Here is a 23555-nt window from a genome sequence, read left to right as displayed (position 1 = left end):
GTCACCAGTTGTGGCTTTTCTCGCGCCAGCGGGCTCGCCAAAAGGGTCTGGGCAATCCGCCAGACGGAGTGAGAAATGAATAAGCAGAGTCCAATTCTCCTCGGGGTGAGCGAGCCCCGAGCTAGCTCGAAACAACCCTTTTATTAAGATTAGGGGTTAGGGGTGTGTTACAGAAGGTAAGCAGGGGAGGTTACATATTAGCATATATTCAACATGTGAACACGTGACTGCAAGCACATCTACAAGCCTATGATTTTGGGAGAAAGATCATGATTCTTGGGAGGAGTTTTACCATGAAGTGGTTCTTTGTTCTCCGCTTTTTGCCTACGTGGTACAGCAAACAGAAATACATCTTGAAACATCCTGACTACATACTAATAAATCTCATATAATTGTGTGTAGGAGCAAACTTCTTTTGAAGCTCTGTGAAGTTGACCTTATCAGAGAAGGAATGTTCTGTGGCTATCTCATAGGTGTTGTTACATTTACTGGCAAACATCTTTGTAACCTTGGCATCAAACAGATTTCTGCTTACATGATAACAATTAGCCAGACTTACCTATGCTGATATTTTTGCACATAAGCAATTTCTCAAAACTTGCTCATGCTTATATTTGCACATAAGTAATTTTATAAACAGTTTCATAAAGGGGTTCATATGGCATAATATCGCAACAGTTCTGGAGTTGAGATGGGGTCATGGGCGGTTCGAGGCTGTCATATCACGACCGCTATAAGACCTGGCAAGGGCTTTTTGAAGGCTTTTGATAGCTGCCCGGGATCAACCAATTTTATCCTGGCTTCCCAGGATGGAACTAGCCTTTATTGTGGACTCCTCCCCCCCATATTCCCTCTTTGTGAAGACTGAGGGGGTTTTGAGGGGGAGAGAATGCTGACAACGACGACTTTCTTCATCTGCCTGAAGGGGGACTTTCCATGACGGAGTGACTATCTTGTTTCCATCATATGGGGGTCTTATGTCATCGGCTACAAATATGACTGCTATACCATCGATAATGGCTTGGGAGTTGCTTGAGCTGCTTGATCTGAGATATGAGATATTTTCCGTTAGAACTCCATCGTTTGCGAGGTTCCTCCGCCTCGCAGAAATGGCCCCCTACGTTATCGGGGGCCTATCTCAATGACGGGTTTTGGGACCCGGAGAGATGGCTTGCATTAAGAAAGAAACTTTGGGGGTTTTTAGATAAAAGGTTTTTAAGGGGAGGGAGGGTAATGGTGGGTGTCGGGAGAAACCCGTTGGGGAGGGAGCCAGGTCCTGCAAATGCTCACGGCAACATCTTAGTAGGTTCGGAGGTGAAGGGGGAGGCTCACTTTTTAATTCCAGAGGATAGTTCCATCAATACGGTAAGTGGGAGGGGCAGATATGACGGAAGCAGTGGGCCGTATCAGGTTTGGGAGGTGCGCACTCGCTGTCTAAGAGCGACTGCGCGCTCCAGCCCCTTAGACTTTTCTCGTTCCCCGGGTGGTCAGTTTTCCCAGGGCTTGGACCTCCGGCTGATCTATGCAATGCAAGGTCCGTGGTGAACAAAGCCCCCCTGATTTGCGATCTTATACGGGGGAGGGGTGCGGACCTTATGGGCATTTCGGAGATCTGGTTGGGCATTGAAGGGGGGGTTCCCCTTGTAGATATGTGCCCACCAGGTTTCCGAGCATTTCATCAGCCGAGAACCCAAGGTAGGGGTGGGGTGGTGGCGATTGTTATTAGGGAGAGTCTAGAGCCAAGGGAGACCACTGTGCCTCAGATAGCCGGCTGTGAATCCCTTTATGTGAAGTGGGGTCGTAGGATGCAGGTGGGTTTGTTGATCACGTACCTGGCTCCTTGCTGCGTGACTACAGCCGTGCCCGAGCTGCTTGAGGTGCTAGCCGGGGTGGCGGTTGAGACCCCTAGGCTTATAGTCATGGGGGATTTCAACTTGCCATCAGCCGGCGTGGCATCAATGGCAGCCCGGGAGTTCATGGCCTCCATGACGGCCATGGACCTGACCCGACTAGTTAACGACCCCACGCATGTGGGGGGAAGCACGCTGGATCTGATTTTTGTCTCTGGACAGTGGTTGAATGATCTGGAATTAAGGAAATTAGCCATTGAACCTTTGTCATGGCCAGATCATTCTCTCCTTCGACTGGACTTTCGGACCACCACTCACCATCACAGGGAGATGGGACCAATGTGCTGGTTCCGTCCCAGGCACCTGATGGACCTGGAGAGGTTCCTGACGGAGCTTGGGCCGTTCCCTGGTGAACTGGCCCACGGCTCGGCCGAGGAGCTCATTGCGGCCTGGGAACGGGCCGCGGCTGGCACTTTGGACCCTGTCATGCCTTTGCGGCCTCTGACCCGGCGTAGATCTCAAACAGCTCCTTGGTTTTCCGAGGAGCTGAGGGAGATGAAACGCCGGAAAAGACGCCTAGAGAGTGCTGGAGGTCCAGCCGGTCTGAAGCTGACCGGACACTTGTTAGGTCTTATATTCAGACCTACCTAGTGGCTCTGAGGGAGGCGAAGTGGGCCACGTTTCCACCCTCATTGCCTCGGCAGATAACTGCCCGGCCTCTCTGTTTAGGGTGACCCGCTCTCTTCTACATCAGGAGGTGCGGGATGATCCTTTGCAGGGATGTGCTGAGGACTTTAGTAAGTATCTATTCGATAAAATCGCTCAGCTTCGGGAATGTTTGGACCAAAATTGGGTAGATTCAGGTGAGAGGACGGAGGCTGGTCTTGTGGAGACGATCTGGGACGAGTTTGATACTGTTGCTCCTGAGGACAAGGACAGGTTGCTGAGACGGCTGAATGCCACCACATGTTTATTGGACCCGTGTCCCTCCTGGTTGGTGCTGGCCACACAGGAGGTTACACGAGGCTGGCTCCAGGGGATTGTTAACGCTTCCTTGATGGAGGGTGTTGTTCCCACCGCCTTGAAAGAGGCGGTGGTGAGACCCCTCCTCAAGAAGCCTTCCCTGGATCCGGCTGTTTTGGGAAACTATCGCCCAGTCTCCAACCTTCACTTTGTAGCGAAGGTTGTTGAGAGTGTGGTGGCACATCAGTTACCTCAGTACCTGGATGAAACTGTCTATCTGGACCCGTTCCAGGCCGGCTTCCGGCCCGGGTACAGCACGGAGACGGCTTTGGTCGCGTTGGTGGATGACCTCTGGAGGGCTCGGGACAGGGGTTATTCCTCTGCCCTGGTCCTCTTAGATCTCTCAGCGGCTTTTGATACCATCGACCATGTATCCTGCTGCGGCAGTTGGGGAGTTTAGGAGTGGGGGGCACCGTTCTTCGGTGGTTCACATCCTATCTCTCCGACCGCTCACAGACGGTGCTGGCAGGGGGGCAGAGATCGACCGCGCAGCGCCTCATGTGTGGGGTGCCGCAGGGGTCGGGTCTCTCGCCTCTCCTGTTCAACATCTATATGAAGCCACTGGGTGAGGTCATCAGTGGTTTTGGGGTGAGATACCAGCTGTACGCTGATGACATCCAGCTGTACATTTCCACCCCTGACCACCCCAACGAAGCTGTCGAGGTGCTGTCCCGGTGTCTGGAAGCCGTGCGGGTCTGGATGGGGAGAAACAGGCTCAAGCTCTACCCCTCCAAGACGGAGTGGCTGTGGATGCCGGCATCCCAGTACAGTCAGTTGCAACCGCAGCTGGCTGTTGGGGGCGAGTCACTGGCCCCAATGGAAAGGGTGCGCAATTTAAGCGTTCTCCTGGATGGGCGGTTTCTTTTGAGGAACACCTGACGACCGTCTTCAGGAGAGCTTTTTACCAGGTACGCCTGGTTCGCCAGTTGCGCCCCTTTCTAGACCGGGATTCCCTATGCACAGTCACTCATGCCCTCGTCACTTCTCGCCTGGACTACTGCAATGCTCTCTACATGGGGCTCCCCTTGAAGAGCACCCGGAGGCTCCAGTTAGTCCAGAATGCAGCTGCGTGGGTGATTGAGGGAGCCACTCGTGGCTCTCATATAACACCTCTCTTGCGCAAGCTGCACTGGCTGCCTGTGGTCTTCCGGGTGCACTTCAAGATGCTGGTTACCACCTTTAAAGCGCTCCATGGCTTAGGACCGGGTTACTTACGGGACCGTCTTCTGCTACCACATGCCTCCCACCGACCGGTGCACTCCCATAGAGAGGGCCTCCTCAGGGTGCTGTCGGCCAAACAATGTCGGCTGGTGGCCCCCAGGGCGAGAGCCTTCTCTGTGGGGGCACCTGCCCTCTGGAATGAGCTTCCCCCAGGACTTCGTCAACTTCCTGACCTCCGGACCTTCCGCCACAAGCTGAAGACCTATTTATTCTTTCGCGCGGGACTGGCGTAAAATGGGTTTTAGTTGGATTTTAATGGGGTTTTAGATTGTTATGTATTTTATATTAATTATCAGCCAATTTGAATAAGTTTTTTAATTTTGATTTTATTGTATTATATTTATGTATGCTATTTTTACCTGGCTGTAAACTGCCCTGAGTCCTTCGGGAGAAGGGCGGTATACAAATTAAATTATTATTATTATTATTATTATTATTAATTAGGGATAATTTCCATCTTGTCACCCTGGAGCCCCCTTTGCAGCCCCACGGCTGACCTCAGATCCCCTTGGAAGTCCCAGGAGGGGAGATGGGGAGGCATCATCTGAAACCAATGAATCAATGGAGCAGCCCCCCCCATCTGGAATTGGGGGGGAAGGGGGGGGCTCCATCTCTGAAGGTCTTCAAGAAGAGATTGGACCGTCCTTTCTCTGGGGTGGTCTAAGGGCTCCTGTTCTGTTTCCTCCCCCAATACTCCCAACAAAGAGTCAGTCAAAGGCCTTCTCTTCTAATTTATTTACATAGATAAATGTCCTGGCCACGTCTACCCACGGGCCTGCCAAGTCTCTGGAGATAACGAGGAAATTATAGATAAGGCCAGAATTACTCACGAATATATTCTTCCCTCCATTGATACAGTTTGCCCGCGCAAATTCATTGCTTTGTCCAAGACAAAAAACCAGGAAGTCCCGCCTCCTATTTATAGTCTCTGCAGATGTCACTGCATGACCATCATTCTTTGGCTTTGTCCCAACGCTTCCTCTGCTGCGCGCGCCGGTCACGTCTGCGCAGTCTTGCATCACTCCAAAACTGTTCTTGGGGCGTTGCCAAATCAGAAGAAGGCTCGAGAGAATCAGGCCTTGCCGGCCCCTCCTCCTCCCTTTGGGTGGGTGCCAAGGAGGGAGAGGGCCCAAGAGAAGCAGGCCTTGCCAGGTCTTCTCCCTCACTTTCTGAATCATCCGAGTCCAGGAGTCCGGGTCCAGGAACCTGGGTTACAACAGCTCCTGTCTCGGCCAGGGGGTTGGACTAGAAGATCTCTAAGGTCCCTTCCAGCCTTTGGGTCTCCCTCTCCCCATCGGCCTTCCTTCCCCCCACCCGAAGCCTTCGGCCCACCCAGCCCCTCCTGCATGGGGGGAAGGTGGGAGAAGTCCTGGGACTGTCCTTAAAAGAGGAATCAGCCAGGGACCCTCCTGGCTTTGGGCTGAAGCCCCAGCGGGCTCCCCTCCTGCCGTCTTTCAGAGGGATGATTCCCCCCCTCCCCCACTCCGGATTCTCCTCCCCCCCCCAGCTCAACAGCAGCCATTCTGGAACTGAAATTGACCTCTATGTGGTGGGTCAGAAAACCCCATAGCGCTGGGGGCAAGACCTCCATTATTGAAAACCAGAAGTTTTCCTTTCAGGATTACTGGACAAGGAACTTGAAATATAAATTGGAACCTTATTACTGGACATGCTGACTGCAGCAAGAATTCTTTCTGTGCAAAAATGGAAAGAAACCTCCACGCACAGGAAGGAGGAAGTGACGGAATGAAAAAGTTGGCAGAGGTGGCGAAATAAAGTTTTTGACCAGAGGAAAGAATAGATACTAAGGAAGGGAAACGTCGTTTTCTCGTGTAAAGCCGAGAGATCCCTACGGAGGTTCCCCCGTGAAGGGAGGGGGAGGCTGGGGAGAGGATCCGGGGGGATTAGATGGGATCCCTGCAGATCCCCTCCGCCTCTTCCTGCATGGACTGTCAGCTGAGGGTTTTCCTGGCTTCCCTTCGGATTGGGGGGAGTCTGTGACCCCCAAGTCCTGGCTGGCTGAGGGGCTGCGCCTCCCCACTTGTCATCCGGTGCAGCTGCTGGGGGCTCCCTCCTTCCAGCCTGAGGGGGGAGTCCAGAAAGATCCCTCGAGCTCTGGATCCGCTTTGTCCTTCCGGGGTCTCGGCAGGTCCAGCGTGGGCTCCCTCTGGGCCCTGTGGGAACTAAAAGGGCATCTAGTCCGCCCCTTCAGGAGCTCAGAGAAAGGGAGATTGGAGGAGAATCATGGGGGGGGGCGCAAAAGGAAGTCCACTTTCCCCTCCGGAGCTGGCATGAAACACCCCCTAGAATGCAGCCCCCCAAGACTGAACTTATTCCCCCTCCCACTTTCTCCGCTTCTCTCTCTGCGGGGAACTATCTCCTCCATCGGGCGAAGTCAAGGGAGGCTCTGCCCGGAGACCGATGACGCTGCTGAAAGGAGAATTCCCATTGGTCCTCCTGCTCTTTCTGGACGCTCCCAATTCCGAAGTCCGAGGAAAACTCCTCCTCCCCCCAATCCAGACCCCCCGATTCCGCCTCTGGGGCTGGGAGCCTCCGCGTCTTTCTCCTCTCCCTTTGGGGCGCTTGTGGGGCAGCATCCATGGCTTTCCCTGGGGTCCCCCTGATGCTGCTAATTGTGGGGGCGCTGGCCAGGATCCCCGGAAGCGAAGGGGGGAAGGAGACCCCCGGTAAGGAGGGGGCTGGGAGGGGGAGGAGGGGGTTGGGAAGGATGCGGGGGGGGGAGAAAGCCGATGGGTCTCCAGAACCTCCAACAAGCTCGATCTCTGTGTGGTCTCCTCCCCCGTTCTCCCCCAGGAGGACGGAGAGGGATCCCTTCCCCCCTTCCCCGAATGTAGCCGAGGTGAGGGTCGCAGCCTCTCCCGTTCCCCCTCCAGTGCCTGGGTGGGAGGGGGCTGCGTGGAAAGAGGAAGGGGAGGAAAAGCGAAAGAGGGAAACTGAGGCATTTCCAGCCCTGAATCCCCAGAAGGAAAAAGAGGCATTTGAGCAAAAGTCTTTTGGCTTCTTCAGAAACTTCCGTTTTTCTTCTGAATCTCAGAATTGAGGCTTTGACGGTCAGGCAAGAGGGGGGCTTCGGGCCCTTCAGGGGAGATTTGAGGAGGGGACCAAGAACCCCCCCCCAACCCCCATTATTCCCCACTGCTCAGTCAGGATCTGTATGGGAGGAGAAACTGAGGCAGAAGGATATTGGGGGCTCTGAGTTGCCCCCCTCAATTGGCTCTCAAACACTCCCCTTTGTCAGGGGGGCTGGAGACACTCCCTTTGAGAGGCTCTGGGGGGGCTGCAGGGGGTCTTTTTGGGGAGGGGGGAGAGGAAGCAGGTGTGATCCCGAGAATCACCCAAAGGGAGGCAGTTGGGCTGAAGATTAGCGGGAAGAAGAAAAGTTGGGGCAACCCAGGGAAGGTGGGGGTTGAAGGGCTGGGAAACCCCGGGAGAGTCAGACTAGATGTCCTCATTGTGCTCCCTCCCCATATTCCCATCCAAAGGAAGAGAGTGGAGGGTATGGATATTACTTCCCTCCAGCCCCCCCCCCCCCCCATCATTCCTGCCCCTTGAGATCCAACGTTCCCTGTTGAGCTTCTGCCTACCTTTTCCCACCCAGGGAGGATGGAGGAGGCTCCTCCCCTCCCCCTCTTTCTCTCCCCCCTCTCCAGACCCCCAGACACCCCCCCCCCCGTAACTCTGCCTTCCTCTCTGGGACTGAGCGAGTTCCCTTTCCCTCCTCCAGGGGGTGTCTTCCACCAGCCTCTCCAAGGAAGGTCTCCAGCTACCCTCCCTCCTTCCGTGGGTGGGTCCCTCCTTCTTTCCTAGCGGCTGGGAGCGATAGGCCCTGGAGTCCCTCCTGATGCCCTTCCTCCTTCTCCTCCTCATCCTCCTTCCTGCAGCCCATTTCCTGCTCCAGAGGAAGTCCGAGTGCCACTTCTTCAATGGGACGCAGCGGGTGAGATACCTGTACAGGCTCTTCTATGAGCGGCAGGAATATGCCCGCTTCGACAGCGACCTCGGGAAGTTCGTGGCCGTCACGGAGTTTGGGAAGGTGAACGAGGACGTTTGGAACAGCGATGAGCAGGCAATGCACATCATGAAGGCCGAAGTGGACCGCGTCTGCCGGAACAACTACCAGGTGAACAACTACGAGGCGCCCAAGGCGGAGTGCCTGATTGGCCGTAGAAGTGAGTCCGGGGAGAGGGGTGCTCTTCCCTGGGAGTGGGATGCCAGGACCCCCCCCTTTTATGTCATTCCTTGGGATTCTCCCCGGTGAAGGTTTTGCTCAGTGGTGAAATCTGAACCGGTTTACTGTGCGCGCATGTACAGTACGCACCAAAGGCGTAAAAATGTAAAGGTAAAGGTTCCCCTCGCCCATACGTGCTAGTCCGTTCCCGACTCTAGGGGGCGCTGCTCATCTCCGTTTCAAAGCCGAAGAGCCAGCGCTGTCCAAAGACGTCTCCGTGGTCATGTGGCCGGCATGACTCAATGCCAAAGGCGCACAGAACGCTGTTATCTTCCCACCAAAGGTGGTCCCTATTTTTCTACTTGCATTTTTTACCTGCTTTCGAACTGCTAGGTTGGCAGAAACTGGGACTAGTAACGGGAGCTCACCCTGTTGCATGGCAGCACCTGGGATTTTGGCAGCACTACCAAATGTGTAGTGGACGCCATAAGGAGGCATGGGGTAAATAGAACAGCTCAGTGTGGTGATTAGTTGTGGTGCATGGTCTTTTTTTTTTTTTTAATTTTAAAAGCATTTTTTTTCAACCTATTTGGCCGAAGGCATGGCTCAGCTGGGCATGGGCGGTTGGGGGGGGGGCAGGGATTTTTGCTACAGGTTCTCTGAACCACCCGCCACCATCGCTAACGGATCGGGTGATCCAGTCTTCTTTCTTCATTTGAGTCATTTCCAATCCAGCAGCTTTTAAATCCCATAAACAAACAAATGAGTAACGGAAGCTGGCTAGAATTTGTAATCATGATTCAATGCTTAAACCAAGATGACAAAACCCCCAATAATAGGAATCCTGGTCGCTTCCATCTTCCTTCCTGGGGAGGCTCCAGATTTGCGGGGGAGACTCCAAAAACTCCCACAAACCTTAAAACTGAATTTGGGGTCATAAGAAAGAAATCCGGCCTCCATTCAGCCCTGAAGCCTCAGATTCTTTCATTCTCTCTTCCAGATTCCTTGCAAATCGCCTAGATTTCTTCGTGTAATTTACATTCTCTGTGTAATAATAATTTTATTTATTTCTATCAACTGATGGGGTTTCAGAGGCCAAACATTGTGCAAATCAAGGATTTTAACTGCCCTTGTTGCCATTCGGCCTTTCCAGGAAAATTATATTCATTTATTAGAATCAGAAAAGTCTTGAAAGCATCATTACTTAAGAACTGGTTAAGTTTAAGGTTCCCATTATGACTCCAGAGATTCTCCAAAAATAAAGTGTCACCATAGAATCCAATAAGTTTCTTCCATAAGAGGAAAACCTCCAGATCCTAAGAGAGAAAAGCCTCTTGGAGCATTTCCTCCTTCCGGAAATTATTGAATATTTTCAGGGGAACTGACAGAGATTTTGTGCTCCATAGATTCAATCTGGAGGCAAAACTCATTTTCACTCCTAAATTCTTCCCTGCAAACCTGGGAGGGTTTTCAGCTGCCACATAAGATGCATTTGGAAATGTTTTTACTACTAAAGAGCATATTTTCTTGGAGATGATAATATCCAAGAAATATTTCATTTGCTTCTGGATGATATTTAAAATGTATTTTTCCCCTAGAAACAGCAGAACATTCTTGTCATCTGACATAATACTTGAAATAATTCTCATTCCAACAATATTTAATATAAAAATTTCACTTTTATTAATTTATCTAGTGATTTTTGATAAACTCCGAAAGTGCCCCAAGTGCCAATTGCATTGGTGTTGTGAGTGTGTCTCTTTTGTGGGCCACTCAGGGGCTCCCTTCCACCTCCCTCCTTTTGAGGGTCTCTGGGGGGATTTTCCCTTCAAGGAAAGGAGCTTCATCAGCTGCCCAAAGACTCCAAAGCCCATGCTCCCCTCCCCTTTTCCTCCCTCCCCGCCTTCCTTCCTTCCTCTGGTTCAGGGAAAAGACCAAAATCTCTGGATGGTTTGTTAAAAACCTTTAGCTGCTCACAAGCTTTATCCACATAAATAGAATAAATTTTTATTATAAATCCAAAATACTGATCCTGAATGAATGAATGAATGATGATCCTGAATGAATAGTGATCCTGAATGAATGAATCCTGAAAGGAAAAAAAAACAACAGATCCAGGAAACTACAGACCAATCAGCCTGACCTCAATACCGGAGAAGATTCTGGAAAAGATAATCAAGCAACGAATCACCGAACACCTAGAAGCAAACAAAGTAATAACCAAAAGCCAACATGGGTTTGTCAAAAACAGATCATGCCAGACTAATCTTATCGCATTCTTTGACAAAATGACAAAATTAGTGGACCAGAGGAATGCTGTCGATATAATTTACTTCGACTTCAGTAAAGCATTTGATAAAGTAGACCATAACCTACTACTAGATAAAGTAGAAAAATGTGGGTTAGACAGCACCACCACCAGATGGATTCGTAACTGGCTGACCAACCGCACTCAACGTGTAGTCCTCAACGGAACTACATCCACATGGAGGGAAGTATGCAGAGGAGTACCCCAAGGCTCTGTTTTAGGCCCAGTACTCTTCAACATCTTCATCAATGACTTGGACGAGGGGATAGATGGGGAACTCATCAAATTTGCAGATGACACCAAGCTGGCAGGAATAGCCAACACTCCAGAAGATAGGTTCAAGTTAGAGAAAGATCTTGACAGACTTGAACATTGGGCGCTAGCTAACAAAATGAAATTCAACAGTGAAAAAAGTAAGCTTCTACATTTAGGCAAGAAAAACAAAATGCACAGGTACCATATATGTGGTACCTTGCTCAATAGTAGTACCTGTGAGAGGGATCTTGGAGTCCTAGTGGACAACCATTTAGATATGAGCCATCCGTGTGCAGCAGCTGCCAAAAAAGCCAACACAGTTCTGAGCTGCATAAACAGAGGGATAGAATCAAGATCACGTGAAGTGTTAGTGCCACTCTATAATGCCTTGGTAAGGCCACACTTGGAATATTGCATCCAGTTTTGGTCACCACGATGTAAAAAAGATGTTGAGACTCTAGAAAGAGTGCAGAGAAGAGCAACAAAGATGATTAGGGGACTGGAGGCTAAAACATATGAAGAACGGTTGCAGGAACTGGGTATGTCTAGTTTAATGAAAAAAAGGACTAGGGGAGACATGATAGCAGCCTTCCAATATCTCAGGGGTTGCCACAAAGAAGAGGGAGTCAAACTATTCTCTAAAGCACCTGAGGGTAGAACAAGAAGCAATGGGTGGAAACTGATCAAGGAAAGAAGCAACTTAGAACTAAGGAGAAATTTCCTGACAGTTAGAACAATTAATAAGTGGAACGACTTGCCTGCAGAAGTTGTGAATGTTCCAACACTGGAAATTTTTAAGAAAATGTTGGATAACCATCTGACTGAGATGGTGTAGGGTTTCCTGCTTGGGCAGGGGGTTGGACTAGAAGGCCTTTAAGGTCCCTTCCAACTCTGTTGTTATATTATATTATATTATTATATTATATTAATTTCATTGTGATTCATATAATTTCTTCTTCATCAAAAGTATTATTTTTACTTCCATGAAAATACTTCAGGCAAGAGGCTAATAATTTTCCAGGGGTTCCTGTTCTTTTAATAAATATTCTGTGTATTTAGAGCCAATTTTTGGACCTGCTCCAGTTTAGGGGACCTGAAATCACCGGATGTTTCTTGAGTCTCTTTGGGGGAATTTTCTCTTCCTTTTTCTTTGACTTCTGAGCCACTTTTCCCTTTGGAGAGATCTGGGTGTCTCCTTCCCCCGAGAGCCCAAAAAAGCTTTTCTCTGGCCACCAAGAGAGGCTCTCAACCTTTCCTCAACTCTCCCCAGAATTAATTCAGCCTCTATTTCTCTGGGACAAAATCATGTCTGAGTCTTGTTTCTTCTTCAATGGACCCCAACAAAGGAGCATCAACTTCCATCTTTTGCTAATATTTTTATCCAGAATCCAAAATGAGCATCTGTTCTACGGATGAGTGATCAAAAAGGAAAAGTAGATCTGTGTCATATTTTACTCCATTAGGCATCAAGCTTGATACCCAAAATAAATCTTGAATGACATGATGTGGGGCAGATAAAATGTACTTTCTATTCCTGCTGTTTTAAATCAAGAGGTTTCTGTCTATTAAATTGGATTCCTGGATGGGCAGAGGGAGAAAGTTGTGCCCCTCGGTAGGTATTTTAAAAAGAAAAAAAAACTTTTTTTGATCCAATTAAAATCTCCAGCAACTCCCATCTGGCCAAATTGGAACCCCAAAATCTTCATACTGCAGTGTTGTAAATAATGAGGTTTAGGCTATAAAAATAAAAATGTAAAAATACCAAATTGCAGCTTTTGAATTTCCACTGATTTAAAATCTGATCCTTCCATTTTCTTGCTAAAAGACTTTGTCTCATCCAAAATTTGCATTTCTTGTTAAAAAGAAAGTCACGACTTTCAGTTTGTAAAGGAATTGCCTCTTTTAGCAGTTCCACAAAGGCCTTTAACGTCCCAAGATGTAAATGGGATTTTCCTGAAAAAAGACAACAACCCACCCCTGAAATGTTGCTATTTGTCTGCATGGAAACCTGACCAGATCCCAGGTTGGAATTACAAATAACCATTTAAACATTGGCTGTTCTTAAGCATCGTAGAATTTACTGTTAATAAGAAAATCCCTCAACAGAAAAAAAAATGGTTAGCAAAGGACTCTGGGCTGCAATGGGTCTATTAGGACCCTCTTGGGGGGCTCATCCAGACTAAACCCCCCCCCCATTAATCCATCCAAGAGTTGTGCCAGTTGGAGCATTTGCTGAAGAAGGAGATCAAGAGGGATCCGCTCCAAGGCTCTGCTGTGATCTGCCTGATCTCCTCAGCCACCAACTACCCTCCACCTTCCCTTTCCCCATGATCCCCTCTGGATCCCTTCCACTCTCCCTGCCACCCCCATGTAGGGCAGAAGCTGCATCAGGGAATCCTATGGACCCCTCCCCACCTCTTCCCTGGGAGTGGCCGGTTCCTGTGGCTGGGAAGGAGGCCTGGCGCTTGCAGGCAGAGCCTGGTCTGGGGGGTAGGTCTCCCTCTGAATCCCCCCAGGAAGGATCCTGGAGAGAGACCACGAGATCCCCCAAAACCTCCTCTGTCCTTCCTGCTCTGAAGGGGGGATTTGGGGTCTGTCATCTTCAATGGGGGGAGAAGCTTTTCCTTCAGGGGATTCTGGCAGTTATGGGGAGCAAAGGGCTGCCCCCCATTTGGGCTCCTTGGCCCTTCCCTTAAAAATGCCTCTTTCTCTTGAGGCTGCCTAAAATTGGGAGGTTTTGCAGCCACTTCGCACTTTTCCTCCTGAAATCTTCTGCTGATTTTTTTTGTGTATCTTGTGGATCCTACAGGGAGAAAAGGGAAAGTGGAAGGAGAAATTTTCTCTCTCCAAATAAAACCTTTTGAAGAGTGATTGAAACACTGAAGAAAATTGGGACAAAGATCGGCTACTCTTCTCTTCTCTTCTCTTCTCTTCTCTTCTCTTCTCTTCTCTTCTCCTCTCCTCTCCTCTCCTCTCCTCTCCTCTCTCTCTTTCTTTTTCTTTCTTTCTCTTGGCAAGCTAGGTTGATCCCCTTCAGGGCCGCTCAGAGGCATTTGGTTCCATCCTCTCTCCTCTCCTTTATAACCTCCGCATGAAGCCGCTGAGTGAGACCATCCGTCACCAGGGCTGGAGGTCTCCTCCATCTGCTGATGTTGTAACTGTTCATCTCCACCTCTGGGGACCCAGGAGATGCTGAGGCTGCCCCCTCGAGGGTCCTGGAGGCTGTGGGGGGAGGGGCTGAATGGGGGATTAGAGGCTTCGGCTGAACCCTGGAAAGACCAAAGGGCTTTATTTATTTATTTTTATTTTTATTTATTTATTTATTCGATTTCTATACCGCCCTTCTCCCGAAGGACTCAGGGCGGTGTACAGGCAAGAATAAAACAGACGGTACAATATACAAATTTAAAATGCAGTTAAAAAACTTATTTTAAAATTGGCCTGAAAAGTAAAATATGTAATAAGCTAAAAAAACCCATTTAAAATTAGTTAATTAGTTAATAAGAATTTAAAAATTTGTTAAAATCAATTTAAGCCAGCCCCGCGCGAATAAAAAGATGTGTCTTCAGTTCACGACGGAATGTCCGAAGGTCAGGTATTTGGCGTAAACCCGGGGGAAGTTCGTTCCAGAGTGTAGGAGCCCCCACAGAGAAGGACCTTTGGGCTTTGGGGGTTGGGAGCCCCAAGATGGGGGACTTTAACCCACTTCCTTCTGGGTGGAGTTGCATTGTCCCAGAGACCCAGTTGGCAATTCTGGAGATTCTCCTGGACTCCTGAAGAGCGGGTGGCAGTCACGGCTAGGGGACTAGTTTGTAAGACTTCGGGTTAGTTGTGGCCACTTTGGCAAATAAATTAAATAAATAACTACATTTACCAGACAAACAAACAAACAAATGTTGTGGTATTACACCTAATTAAAAGTGAGGTTTCATTTTCAAGGAGATGCCAAGAATCATCCAACTCTTGTGCTGCGTCTGTCCTTCTGTCTTCTGCGTTATTTCTTTCCATCTCCATCACATCTGGCAGAAGGTTCCTTCCACCTCTGGGCGTTTCCAGCATTTCTCCCTCTTGGATTTGCCTATTTGGGGAATTCTTTTTGGAAGACTGCAACTGATCCCAATCAGGAAGCATTTAACTCTTTTCCCTCTTTCAGGATCCCTTTTAATTTCTTGCTGCAATTTACTTTGGAAGATGACTCAAAACAGAGAATAGTTTCAGGAGTTCTTGGCCTGAACTAACCAACTTGGTCTTCTGTTCTGGGCCCTCCTATGTCTCTCCTGTGCCTCCTTCCCCTCCTTCCAGCCAAGCCCACCGTCACCATCTCCCCCACCAAGATGGACCCCACTTCCCCCAACACCATCCTCCTCTGCACCGCGACGGGCTTTTACCCCGTGGAGATTGAGGTCCAGTGGCTGAAGAACGGGCAGCCAGAGAAGGAGGGTGTGGCCTTTGGGGAGGAGCTCCAGAACGGAGACTGGACCTACCAGCTCCAGGTGATGCTGGAGACCCAGCCCCAGCGGGGGGACCTCTACACTTGCAAGGTGGAGCATGCCAGCCTGGAGGCCCCCATCACCCTCCAGTGGGGTAAGCCCCTCCCCTCCCTCCCCTCCTGCTCTGGGGACCCCATCCTGCCCTGAGAAGGGGGGGAAAGACCCTCCCTGTGGGGGGAGCCAGAATGGACCCTCCTGGGGGAAGGTGGTCCTGATCCTCCTGCTCAGGTGAGGCTCCTTCTCCTTCTCCAGAGCCCAGTTCCTCCAGCTCTGCCAGAAGCAAACTCTGGACGGGGATCATGGGGGCCGTGATAGGAGTGGCCTTCCTGGCTGTGGGGCTCTTCTCCTACCTGAAGAGCAAGAAAGGTGAGTCTGGGGGGGCTGGAGGAGAGGTTGTGGGGAGGGGACCATCTAGGGGAGGCCTCTCATCAAGCTTAGCAGGTGGCCAAGAGGGGCCCCTTGAGAAATATTTTGGCAGCTTTTCTTGTTTGAGGGGCTATAAGTGAAGCTCACACAACCTGTTATGGGCTATCGATGGGGAGGGGGACCCCCTGAGTCCTCCAGCCCATGAAGGTTTCTGATTGGGTCTTTTTCTCCTTCCAGCAACTCCCATCCAACCACCTGCAGGTGAGTTTCTCCTCTTCTTCCTTCATCTCACCCCCTCCTACAAGTTATAAATTCCTTAATTGTTTCTTTAAAAAAAAACATGCCACAACAAAACCTCCTTGCCGTAGATACAGCAAATTCTTGGATTTTGGGCAGCTTTTCTTTACAGAGATCTGAAAAGGATTGCAATCAAAAACAAAAGCAAACACAAATGCTAAAATCTCACGCAGAATTTTTCCAAGTTTTGGGAAATTGCAAAAGGGAAGGGAAGGAGGGGGCCATTCCTTCCCATTCCTCCCTTGGGGAGGGAACACCCCAGGTTGACATCCCCCCACCCATTTTGTAAGCCACCCACCCACCCATTCTGTTAGGCTCACTGTGGAGGGGAGTTCCTGAGGCCTCCCTCCCTTCCTTCCTCTCGGAGCTCAGATTCTAATGGTATTTAGGGTCTCCTCCTTGATGGTATAAATGTGCAGGGTCTCCCCTACTCGAGCAGGGGGTTGAACTAAATGACCTCTGAGAAATCTACCTTAATTCCACCCCCGTGGCCAGTTTTAAAATGGATGAGTCCTGTGCTATTATGCACTGTGGTATTATAGGCCACTTCAGGAAATGGCAGGAGATCTGCCCAGCTAAACTGCTGATAATTAACATAGCATTTCAGATATTGTTCTCTCATTGCGTTTGCTCGTTCTGTAGCTCCATCCATACTTGGATGGAAGGTGGAGTTAAGGCCTTGAGATGAAGCTATCAACTTAATGAACTCCCTCCAAAACTTCACCGTGAACTGGACCCTCCCTCCCTCCAGTCTGAGATGATCCTTCTGGGCGCCCTCAACAACCTTGAGAGGCTGTTCTTCCTGACCCACCTTTTCCTTCTGAGAATTCACACAATTTCTGCTCAAGTGACCCCAGGCTCCCCCCTTTGCTGCCATCCCTATTGTAGCCCCATCTTCTCCGTTCGTATGAAGCATCCCAGCCTTTTCCTCCCTGAAATGGGCAGATTCTCCCTCTATCTGTCCCTGCCTGTCAACCACCCCCCTGCAGTGTAGGCCTGCCTTGGGGGTGGGGGCTGAAAAGGAAGAAAAATATGTTATTTACACTAAGAGTTTCTCTTTATATTCTAATTTTCTTCCCCATCTCTTTTTCTTCAGCACTCATGAATTAATCCTGCTCTCTGATGCAAAAGGATGTTTTTTCTTTAGGGGGGAGGAGAATGGCAGCCTGGACCTTCTCCTGCTGAGATCCCCCCCAACTTCCTTTCAGGGCCTCCCTCTCTTGGGAGGGCGGATTGGAGACCATCTAGACTGTCCCCAGGGATGCTGGGCGGACCTGTCACTCTGTCCTGTCAGCAATACCTCCCCTTGCAAGACAGTATGTGGGCACCTGGAGAAGGAAGAACACCAATGGCAGGGGAAATAAATCAGATTTCCTTAAGAAAAAAAACTGTGTTGATGTTAGAGGATTTATTGTTCAGGAGAACTGAACCTGCAATTTGTAGAATAGACAATCAAACTAGGCTGGTTGGTTGTTTCCCGGGAGCAACTATCAAAGACGTGACTGAGGGGCTTAAAGAAATAATGAAATTCATAGATTCTTATCCCTTTTTCTTCTTTTATGCGGGGAGGAATGAAAGGTGACTTGGAGCCGGTGGGGATGGGAGCCAAAGAGTTGGGGGCACAGGTGGATTTCTCTTCCGTTCTCCCAATAAAGGGAACCATCCAAGGAGGGAAGGCAGCACCTTGGAAGTCAAGCCTGGCTTAGGGGACGGTTCTCTTGAGAGAAATTGGGATTCTTGGACCGTGGTCCACAAGGGATACTCAAAGTACGAGTAAGAAACGTGGTGACGGTGGACCCCAAAGGCAGGTGTGACATTGTTCCAATCACTGAAACTTCATGGGATGAAACCCACGACTGGAAGGTCGAACTGAAGAGGGTTAATGTGCAGGAATCGCGCAGCTGCTGTCCAAAGGAAGTGGGAGACACGGACACAAACTTGCAGTTTGATATAAATATAAATGTATTTAGCCTCTACATTCACAGCAGAGAAGATAGTCAGGAATGCAGGAACATCCTGAGGTAAATCTCAAACAGCGCCCAGAAGAAAAAGGCGGGGGGGGGGAAGGGAAACGCCCCCTTTCCACCCAGCAACCAATCATAGCACAGATTACCTCATGGAGGAGCCCACACTCTCCAACCAATCAGCTACAACTCTGTGTTCTTGCCCATTGTACTTCACTGTTGCAGCTACTAAATTGAATATCTTCACATTCAAAGTGTTCAAAAGAAACAGTGGAGTTGCACTATATATAAAAAATAACCCCACCACTATAGAAACGCAACAGAATAAAGAAAAAACCTCCTTCAATGCATTTGGGTTGATATAAAAGGGGAAAAAAGAAGGAGGGAGCCATGGGGGCATATTATGAGCCTCCCAACCAACCAGAGGAACTAGATGAAGTTTTTGTTAATGAGCGAAGGCCTGTAGGAAGCTTTGACTCCCCCGACCTCAACTGGGAGGCAGGTTCTGCGCCTGGTGGAAGCTCAGAGAGGTTCCTGGGAAACCCAGCAGACAAAACCTCCCTCATTCCCATCAATATGTGGGCTTTGCCCCCAGGGGAGGAGACACCCTGGAGGTGGCCTTCTCTCATACCCAGGAAGCATTTGAAGGATGCCCCTCCCCCTCCTTCTGGCCCCTCCCCTCCTCTCTCTGGGATGCTCCTGTCCCCATATAAGCCTCGGTTAATCAGAGAGGACCCAGCAGAGAACTAGGGAGACTGTGGCCGGCAGAAGCTATGGAGGCTCTAGGAGGAGATTCCTTCAAGGGCAAAAACTGGAACATATTTAAAGAGGCTACAAGGAATGGACAACACACTGATGCGAATAAATGTGCTTCTACTGTTTCTGTTTATATTCAAAATATAAAGGTTAGGGTTATCTAACCATCCATCCATCCATCCATCCATCCATCCATCCATCCATCCATCTATCTATCTATCTATCTATCTATCTATCTATCTATCTATCTATCTATCTATCTATCTATCTATCTATCTATCTATCTATCTATCTATCTATGAAATTTATGTAGCCACACATCTCACAACAATTGACTCTGATTCACATGCAACAAAAATAAAAATCGGTATTTACATGAAAGTGTTAATAAAAACCATTCAAAGCAATAAAAATATTTTAAAAAGAAGGAATATTAGGCAAAGAGCCACTTTTTTCAGTGCCATTGTAACTTCAAACGGTCACTAAATGAACCGTTATAAGTCAAGGACTACTTTCTTCAATGTGCTTGAACTGTTGGAGAAAGGAGAAGAGAACCAGCATCAGGTATTCTGGAAGGGCCCCTTCAGCCACTTCCGGTGGGCCAGAGGACCTTGTGGCTGCCCCACCTGGAGGCTCAGCCATGGGGCGGAGGAGGAGGAGAGTCCCTGAGCTGCCCTGAGGAAGATTCGAGGCTTGTTGCCTGCTGGATCCTGGCCAGTTCCTCAGTTCCGCTTCGGAGGAGCCCAACGCTTCAGGCTGGAGAAGCGAAGCCCAAGAGCCTCTGCAGCTGTTGGGGGATGGAGAAAGAAACTCTGTGTGTGTGTGTGTGTGTCTGTCTGTCTGGGGACGGCAGAGAGACCTTAGAGAAAAGTGCAATATTTGGGGGAGAAGCATGAAAGGGGCCCAGAGGTTCTGCCTGGGTCAGGGGAGGGATGGATGCCCCACAGAGGCTGCCTGGATCTGGGGATACTTTGTGCGACTGGCTGTGTCCAGATACACAACTGTGGGGCAGATTCGGACTCTGCCACCTCCTTCAGCTGCGGGGGGGGGGGATCTGTCTCTGGCCTGCTGAGGCTGGTGCTGGGCCAGGGGGGAATTTGACCCCTCCAGCCCCCCATCCCTGGAAAGGACCCAGGTCACCTCTGGACCCACAAAGCTCCTCAAACAGAATCCGGAATTCAGGATCTGTCTAAGCCGCCTTTGCATAACTCACTGGACACGAATCTCCCCCAAAGACTAGAAAAACCGTTTTCTATGGATGTAGTGAAAGAGGAGCAGAAGAAAGAGAATGTCTGTTTTTTGGATAGTTTGTGGGGGGGGGGGGAGATTTCCAGACTGTGATGGTTAAAAGGCTGTAATCCTATAATGGAGGACATGGGATCACTGAGGTCCCCAGAATTTCTATTAAAATTCCAGGTTATTTTATAAATTATGAATTCATTGTTTGGTTTGATATACTGTCCATCCATCCTTCCTAAATAATATTGAAACCTTTTACAAGGAAGAAAATCCGCTCAGATCCTCTTAGAAACATCCGTGGATATGGATATTTTTTTCTTCTTCTTTCGGTAAAAGGTTTCCTCCAACTCCCCTCCAGAAGGACGGAGCTGATCTCAGAGTCTGGATTCTTAGGACTTGGGAGTCCCAGGGCGGATTTCTCTCCCCGTCAAATCCCTTTTCTCTCCCGAGCCTTGCAGGCCAAAGGTGGAGTTCCCTGGCAAAGAAGAACCGGCAGGAATGATGGAGCCGCTTCGTCCAGACGTTCCGAGCAAGAGAGACGCGCGTTTCAAGGAAGGGAATCGCCCTTTTCTCTTGTGAAGCCAAGAGATCCCTAAGGAGATTCCCCCGTGAAGGGTGGGGGGAGGCTGGGAAGAAGATCCGGGGGGATTAGGTGGGATCCCTGCAGATCCCCTCCGCCTCTTCCTGCATTGACTGTCAGCTGAGGGTTTTCCTGGCTTCCTTTCGGATTGGGGGGAGTCTGTGACCCCCAAGTCCTGGCTGGCTGTGGGGCTGCGCCTCCCCCCTTGTCATCCGGTGCAGCTACTGGGGGCTCCCTGCTCCCATACTGAAGGATCCCTCGAGCTCTGGATCCATTTTGCCCGTCCGGAGTCTCGGCAATCCAGTCTGGGCGCCCTCTGGGCACTGTGGGAACTAAAAGGGCATCTAGTCCGCCCCTCCAGGCGCTCAGAGAAAGGGAGAGTGGAGGAGAATCATTGGGGGCTCCGCAAAAGGAAGTCCACTTTCCCCTCCGGAGCTGGCATGAAACACCCCCTAGAATGCAGCCCCCCAAGACTGAACTTATTCCCCCTCCCGCTTTCTCCGCTTTCTTCTCTCTGCGGGGAACTATCTCCTCCATCGGGCGAAGTCAAGGGAGGCTCTGCCCGGAGACCGATGACGCTGCTGAAAGGAGAATTCCCATTGGTCCTCCTGCTCCTGCTGGAAACTCCCAATTCCGAAGTCCGAGGAAAACTCCTCCTCCCCCCCAATCCAGACCCCCCGATTCCGCCTCTGGGGCTGGGAGCCTCCGCGCCTTTCTCCTCTCCCTTTGGGGCGCTTGTGGGGCAGCATCCATGGCTTTCCCTGGGGTCCCCCTGATGCTGCTAGTGGGGGCGCTGGCCAGGATCCCCGGAAGCGAAGGGGGGAAGGAGACCCCCGGTAAGGAGGGGGCTGGGAGGGGGAGGAGGGGGTTGGAAGGAGGGGGGAGGAAGGACCCCGGAGGAGGGGGAGAGAAAGCCAATGGGTCTCCAGAGCCTCCAACAACCTGGATCTCTGCGTGGTCTCCTCCCCTTTCCTTCCCACATACCCCCCCAGGTGGACGGAGAGGGATCCCTTCCCCGATTGTAGCCGAGGTGGGGGTCGCAGCCTCTCCCGCTCCCCCTCCAGTGCCTGGGTGGGAGGGGGCTGCATGGAAAGAGGAAGGGGAGGAAAAGCGAAAGAGGGAAACTGAGGCATTTTCAGCCCTGAATCCCCGGAAGGAAAAAGAGGCATTTGAGCAAAAGTCTTTTGGCTTCTTCAGAAACTTCCCTTTTTCTTCTGAATCTCAGAATTGAGGCTTTGATGGTCAGGAAAGGGGGGGGGGCTTCCGTCCCTTAATGGAGAGCTCCTGAATTTGGGGAGGAGACCAGGAACCCCCCCAACCCCCCATAATCTCCCACTGTTCCATCGGGACCTGGAGGGGGAGGGGGGTGTTAGATTCGGGCAATAACGAGGCAGGAGACCAGGATAGTGACAACAGCTCCTTACTATATGGTGAACCCAGCAGCCAGTGCTGGGAAAAACCTCTCTTTATATACAGTTTAGCCGGAGGCTTCAACCAATCAGCAACGTGCTATTTTCCCGCCAAAACTTTTAAAGATACATTACACTCCTTCCCTCCCAGAAAACACTTTACCAATATTTGCATAAAATTAGCATCTTATTTTTCTACGTAATCACGCAGGTAGACTGGGCGTCTCCTGACTCTTTCGGACCTGCGCAATTCGCTTTCTGGGAGTGAGTCGAGCTGACCAGAGGGACTGTTTGTTCCTCTCAGCTCCTCCTCTAGGCCATCCGGCCCTGGATTATTTGTAGAGTCGTCCCGGCTGTCTTCAGGATGGGCCGGTTGGTGTCGCTGGACCTTCTGGAACTCAGATAAGTCTCGCGTTTGCCCCGGGTTTGAGTCAGTTGTGGATTCATTCGTAGGGTAGTCAGGGCCGGTTTCGTCTGTTTCTGATTTACCGGTTATGCGTTTCCTTATCTGGTCTATGTGGCGCTTCCATACCCGGCCATCCTCTATCTCTACTAGATATGATTTTGGTCCTGTTATCTCTAGGATTTTTCCTGTTACCCAGGTCGGACCCTCGCTGTAGTTGTGTGCCCACACTAGGTCGCCTACTGCCATCCCTCTTGTTTTACCCTGTACCCCTTTGTAACCGTCTGGTGTGTAGTTTGGGTTTAAACGGTCTAGTGGGCACTTGAGCTTCCGACCCATTAATAGCTCTGCCGGGCTTCTGCCAGTTGTGACACAGGGGGTTCTGTGTTGGACGGCCAGGAAGGTATCGATTTTTGTTTGCCAGTCGCCTGGCCTGATTCTGGACAATGCTTCTTTTGCGCTCCGAACGGAACGTTCTGCAAGGCCATTCGTCGCAGGGTGGAAAGGCGCCGAGAGGACATGCCGGATGCCCTCTTCTTCCAACTACCCCTCAAACTGGGTTGCCGTGAATTGCGGGCCGTTGTCAGAGACTAACGTGTCGGGCAACCCGTGGGTTACAAATAGGTGCCGTATGACTGAAATCACGGCATCGGCTGTCATGGATCTCATGAGAATGATTTCCAGCCATTTGGAGTAGGCATCGACTACTACCAGAAAGGTTTGGCCGTGGAAGGGGCCGGCAAAATCGATATGGATCCTAGACCAGGGGCCCTGGGGTCTCTCCCATTCCCGAATCGGGGCCGTTGGGGGTAGCGGTCTGGACTCCTGGCAGGCCTGGCATTTCCCTACCCTTTCAGCAATTTCCGAGTCCATTAAGGGCCACCACACATAGCTTCTCGCTAGACCCTTCATTCTCACGATCCCTGGGTGGCCTTCGTGAAGGAGATCCAATACCTTTTTCCTCAATTTCTCCGGGATCACCACTCGATCCCCCCATAGCAGGCACCCCCCTTGAGCTGAGAGTTCCCCATGTTTTTTTACAAACTCTTTAAAACGCTCGCGCAGCGGGCCAACCCTTGTACCCAACCAATTACAGTTCTTATTGTAATGTCCTTGTACTGACCGAGCCACCTCTTTGGATGTGACTGGGCCAGAGTCCAAAGGGTCAATTAGCAGAACTGGTATCCCGGGTGGGGTCTTGATAG

General features: G+C 50.3%; 1 protein-coding gene across 4 annotated transcripts in view; it reads left to right on the top strand.

The window, feature by feature from the left end:
• The window catches only part of LOC131192807 (H-2 class II histocompatibility antigen, E-S beta chain-like), a 142254-nt gene that overhangs the window by 107357 nt on the left and 11342 nt on the right, over positions 1-23555 (top strand). The window contains exons 1-6 of one of the 4 annotated variants that reach the window (XM_058172346.1): positions 6595-6781; positions 7997-8284; positions 15149-15430; positions 15589-15702; positions 15940-15963; positions 17096-17486. In XM_058172346.1, coding sequence (XP_058028329.1) covers positions 6694-6781; positions 7997-8284; positions 15149-15430; positions 15589-15702; positions 15940-15963; positions 17096-17109 — 810 coding nt within the window. In that variant the 5' untranslated portion in view covers positions 6595-6693 and the 3' untranslated portion in view covers positions 17110-17486. Of the gene's footprint in view, positions 1-6594; positions 6782-7996; positions 8285-15148; positions 15431-15588; positions 15703-15939; positions 15964-17095; positions 17487-21203; positions 21375-23555 lie in introns of those variants that run through there. The other 3 variants (XM_058172347.1, XM_058172350.1, XM_058172348.1) reach the window with 3 other exon arrangements.

This window comes from Ahaetulla prasina, chromosome 2 (assembly GCF_028640845.1).
Source record: "Ahaetulla prasina isolate Xishuangbanna chromosome 2, ASM2864084v1, whole genome shotgun sequence".
In the NCBI taxonomy this organism is placed as follows: domain Eukaryota; kingdom Metazoa; phylum Chordata; class Lepidosauria; order Squamata; family Colubridae; genus Ahaetulla; species Ahaetulla prasina.
Note: the sequence above shows the minus strand (reverse complement) of the source record. Positions and strands in the feature narration are given on the sequence as shown.